Raw genomic sequence first — 4,866 nt, forward strand, 5'->3', positions numbered from 1 at the left:
GATGGCTTTTGACACAATCATGATGACAATGTGTCCATCAGCAACCTCTGTATGTTTCTCCAGGAGCACATTTTACCATCACACACACACAGACACACAAAACAACACCAAACAGGCTGTCTGCTGCTAGGAGCAGAGGGTTTTCTTTATAGCTTTGAGCTTTTGATCCTACAAACAATATTGTGTCATATTATGTTGTATGTATCATATGTATGCTGAATATATCACAGCAACTATCTCTGAAATGAGAAGGTTTCAGTGAACCACAATCACTTAGATCACTGCCCTTAATTATGTTATTTTAATCCCACGCAAACCTAAACTTGACATCCTGCATTTTGTCTTTGTAGACTGAATCAAAGAGCTCTGCTTCCGACACTGTAAGAAAGTTTTTCCAGTCTCCAGCGATTCCTGAAACACAAGAGGAAACAGATCACAACAAGAGATGTGTAGTCTTCTTATATGGAATTAACTATTTTTTGATTTTTATATCTACATGTGAGCTGTTGGCATTTCACATATTACGAAAAATGTGCCACAGGGTAGGAACACCCGTGTCATGAAGTGAAACACACCTTTCCTGAGGAATTCAGTCTTGGACTGGTCAATGTATTCCTTAGGAACAGTAGAGTAGTTTGACATGTTGTTCTGCTTCATGTTCTTGAACAAACAGCGTTCTGCTATCTTCTCTATCACCTCAGAGTCCAGAGGTTTCTCCAGGAACTGAGCAAGTCTGGACACAGAGTCCTTCAGGTCCTGAAACAAAGACAACCAGAGCAGTCAGAACTGCTCAGAGACTCTCAGAGGGTTACGAGGAGGTTTTGAGGAGTGTTTCTGAACAGGGAACAGGGTCTTGAAAAGTATTAAAAGGTGATAAATCAATTTTGGGAAAATTAAGACCCTTAAAAAGTATTAAAAAGTCTTTTCACGACATTATAGTCTTAAATTTTGAAGGAATCCGAGTAGGGAAATGGCACTCGGATGCCGCCCAAGTCGAGCGAGTACTCGAGTACTCGGATATCGGCTGCAGCCCTACTAGAAACAAAATCAAACGAGCTGAGGCACATGTCATGACTGTCGTGATTGTAGTTTTTTGTTTTTGGGAGTTGAGCAATATTTCTTTTTTGATAAACGTTTCCTTTGATTTATTATCCCAGCCTATTTTGAATTCGTGGTCTACAGTCTTAATCACAGACTAAAACTGTTAAGTTAAAAGTGTCATTGATGTGAATGGTTGCAGCTTGAAGTGGCGGTGAGGTGTTGAAAAATATTGATAAGGTCTTGAAAAAGTCTTAAAAATGTATTTAAATTAACTTCAAGATTCCTGTATATACCCTGCTGAATCTCACCATGATCATCTCTTCATAGGCGATGTACATTATGTGCTCTTTATCTTCAGCGTTCAGCCAGCCTTTCACATGATCAAACCATGAGCCAAACATGACTGGAAGAGACAGAAAGTCACAAACATGCAGTTGATGTGTTGAAATGATACGTTTTCATCAATAATGTATAGAAATTCTTTCACATTGAACCTAATGGTCTTTGAACTCCACATGGTTAACAGATGCCCACCTGACCTGTCTGCATAATAGTTCAGGTTTCTGTCCCTTCCTGTATTGTGTATTGTAGCATGGATAAATACTGTACAATGAGTCCAACCTTTTCCATCCAGGAACTTGTGTAGGAATTCACCCTGTGGACCTGGGTTCACCAGGAAGGAAAACATCTCATGGTGATAAAAGGAGGACGTGAACACATCTCTGGGGTTCCTCATCACATAGATGACCTGCAGGGATCACATGACATTATTAACTCATTCATTCATTCATTCATTAATCCACACTGCAAAAACTCAAACTCTTACCAAAAATATTTGTCTTATTTCTAGTCAAAACAAATCTCATTATACTTAAAATAAGACTCATCCCATTAAAAAGTAGCTTGTTTTTAGACACTTTTTACTTCTTTTAAGCATATTTGCACTTGAAATATGTAGAAAAATCTGAGCAAATTTTCCTTTCTTATTACAAGCACTAAAAACATACTTTCACTGGCAGATTTTTCTACTTATTTCAAGTGAAAATTTGTTTGAAACAAGTGAAAATGATCTAAAAACAAGATCATGTTTAGGTGATGAGTCTTATTTTAAGTGGAAAGAGATTAGTTTTGACTAGAAATGAAACATTTTGACAAGAAATAAGACAAATATTCTTGGAAAGATTTTGAGTTTTTGCAGTGATATCTGACAGCCTGGCTCCAGGACACAGGTCATATACTGTATATATCATCTAAGAGTCAGCCATAGCAGTCACTATGGACACCAACACATCAACTACATGTTCAGTCCTCTACACTGGAACATCCAAAGCCTCTGTTTGAATGCCTTCACGAGCCAGGACACAGCAGTACCTTCGGCTTTGCTTCAAAGAAGCTTGGTGGCATCATGCTGTGGTGGTAGTGTGTAGCGAACACACGGGGGGACGGCCACTTTGAAAGGTACATGTAGCGTGTCTTGAACTCCTCCAGCCAAGGAACACGCTCCCAGTTAGGAAGAGTCTTAACAGAGGCCGGATCTCCTCCACTCACGATCAGAGGGACAATCTCCTGCATCCAGGTCGTACCTGAAGAATATAAGGATTTCTAAAATCAGTCATTTCCGATCTCAGCTCATCATTATGGTAGCTCAGTCAAATCACTTTAATAAAATTATTATTTTGTTCATTTCTTTCTGATTTGGGGGTCATCTAGTCTGAATCCAGATGCCCAGGTAGAGGCTTTTTACAAAGTTCAATGATGTGCCAATGAACAAAAGGAACAGACTAATGGCAAAAGGTCAAAAACCAAACTAAACATTAGGCAAATAATTACAAAATATAACAGGAAACACCAAGGAGACAGGTCCAGGCAGGAGGGGGCAGTGTTGATACACTGTTGACCGAATGAAAAAGGGAATTATTCAAGGATTTAGGTAGGTAAATGTAGTATATATACAGACATACAATTATTGATTTATTGATTTTTTTGCAGCTGATTCTTCAACCATTATAGTGACAGGGTTAGTTAACTTTTGATCATTCCACAAATGAAGAATTCTGAATGTTTTTTCCTAGCTAGACATTTGAAACACACAAAATTCACAATGTATTAGAGTAATGTTGTGTATTTGCTTTTTTTATTGATTTGTTGTGGCTCAGATAAGATCTGGCTGTTTGAAAGACATTAAAGAAACAATACAGCAGCCCATTTTCAAATCAATCCATGCTGCTGTTCTACCTGTTGTTTACAGACCTAGCAGTCTTCAGTGTGATATGCAATCCCATTTAACACTTGCTATCCAGATTTGCTCATCTTTATCTGGATCAGACTGATCCAGTCCAACTGGGATGAAAGTAAAGATGGACTACATCCTGGAAAGAAAACAAGGGATTGCAATGGTGGATCATTTCAATATTTAACACCTTTAGACCAACTTTACCCAGATAGTTGATGTTTAATTTGATGTGGAACTGGTGGAAATGTTTGTTTTGGATTGGTAACAAAACCATGATCACATGACAGCAGCAGCCTACTGTGGATTTGAACTGTGAGTGAATGAATGAATGAATGAATGAATGAATGTTAAGCTGAGCCTGAGGGAGGGAGAGATCATTGATATTAAAATACATTGTTAACTTTGTGCTATGGCTGTTGTAAAACCGCAACATGTCCTTCAAATTACAAATATTGACCCTCTGTTCTGTGTCCACAAAAAAAGAACATTTAATTGTAATATCTGAGTTCCTGACTTACTCCTGCAGGCAACTATGTTAAATGTTGCAACTCTGCTTGTACGTTGCAAGTGTGCAACAGAGTAGATCTTTTCACATTTCTTCTGTCTTCTATTTCCCAGGGGGCTTTTTCAGTGAGTCAACACAGCACAGGCAGCATAAAGATCTCCTCTGAGTGGAACGCAGCCATGATTAATGTGTTACTGTTGTTAAAAGTTCAGTGTTTTGGTATTTCTGACTCACCCGAACAAATTCATCTGTCTTTTTAACAGTTCAAGTTATTATTTACCACTCAACTGCAACAATTACAACATTTTATTTTTTAAATACTAGAACAAAACAGGATCCAAGGCACCATGGCTAGCTCATAATGAACATTAAAAACACCAACATGTTTCGGCTCACAGGCCTTCATCAGGGCATAAAGCTGCAATCCCTGCTACAAAGCTGCGATGGATGAATTATAATACTGATGTACTGTACACTTCAGTTGTGTGACTGTGAACTCACCTGATTTGGGATATGTCACGATGAGAATGTCATCTGGACGAAAAATGAAGTCCTCGTAGTATTTGAGGCTGTGTGGAGGGTGCACAGGCGAAGGCAGGTAAACTCCTTTATACACAGTGTACAACTCAGCTTCAGTCATGGTTCAGAGTTAGTTAGTTAGTTAGTGAGCAGGAGCTGCAGCTGGAGTGACCGACACAAAGGGACAGCTGTCAAATGAACTTCTGGACTTTGTGAAGACTGACTAATCTCCTCCGACAGCTCTCTCTTTTTCTTGTTTGCATATACAAAGAAAGATGATGCAAGCAGAGCAGTCAGGAGTTTAATCCAGGCGTGAAGATGAACTGTTTAATATGTAATTCCAGGTAGTCGACCAAAAAAAAAATCTGTCTGTTACATAAGAGCACCATGGTAAATGGTAAACTGACTTACACTTCTCAGTGATTAGAGCGGTGTTTCTCAACCTTGGGGTGGGGACCCCATGTGGGGTTGCCTGGAATTCAAATGGGGTCGCCTGAAATGTGTAGTAATTGGAAAAAAAAAAGACTGACAAAAATATATTTTTTAACTGATTATTATTCTTTTTTAA

The 4,866-nt window shown here is 38.7% G+C and overlaps 1 protein-coding gene across 1 annotated transcript; it reads right to left on the reverse strand.

Moving 5' to 3' along the window:
- Nucleotides 1-4: 4 nt before the first annotated feature.
- On the reverse strand, nucleotides 5-4,523 carry LOC146967560 (sulfotransferase 2B1-like). Its single transcript, XM_085761188.1, has 6 exons — nucleotides 4,281-4,523; nucleotides 2,413-2,624; nucleotides 1,663-1,789; nucleotides 1,350-1,444; nucleotides 576-756; nucleotides 5-411 (listed from the first exon to the last, which is right to left on the reverse strand). Exons 1-6 carry the CDS (start codon nucleotides 4,417-4,419, stop codon nucleotides 302-304), a joined length of 864 nt encoding a protein of 287 aa, XP_085617314.1. The 5' UTR covers nucleotides 4,420-4,523; the 3' UTR covers nucleotides 5-301.
- Between the last annotated feature and the right edge of the window lie 343 nt (nucleotides 4,524-4,866).

The sequence above is a fragment of the Trachurus japonicus genome, chromosome 19, assembly GCF_045865225.1.
Source record: "Trachurus japonicus isolate A0001 chromosome 19, Traja_1.0".
NCBI classification, from domain to species: domain Eukaryota; kingdom Metazoa; phylum Chordata; class Actinopteri; order Carangiformes; family Carangidae; genus Trachurus; species Trachurus japonicus.

Coding starts and splice junctions, on each gene's coding strand:
- LOC146967560 (XM_085761188.1), bottom strand. CDS start 4,419: ATGACTGAAGCTGAGTTGTACACTGTGTATAAAGGAGTTTACCTGCCT. Junction 2,625..4,280: donor CGTGACATATCCCAAATCAG/GTGAGTTCACAG, acceptor TATATTCTTCAG/GTACGACCTGGATGCAGGAG. Junction 412..575: donor GACTGAATTCCTCAGGAAAG/GTGTGTTTCACT, acceptor CTTGTGTTTCAG/GAATCGCTGGAGACTGGAAA.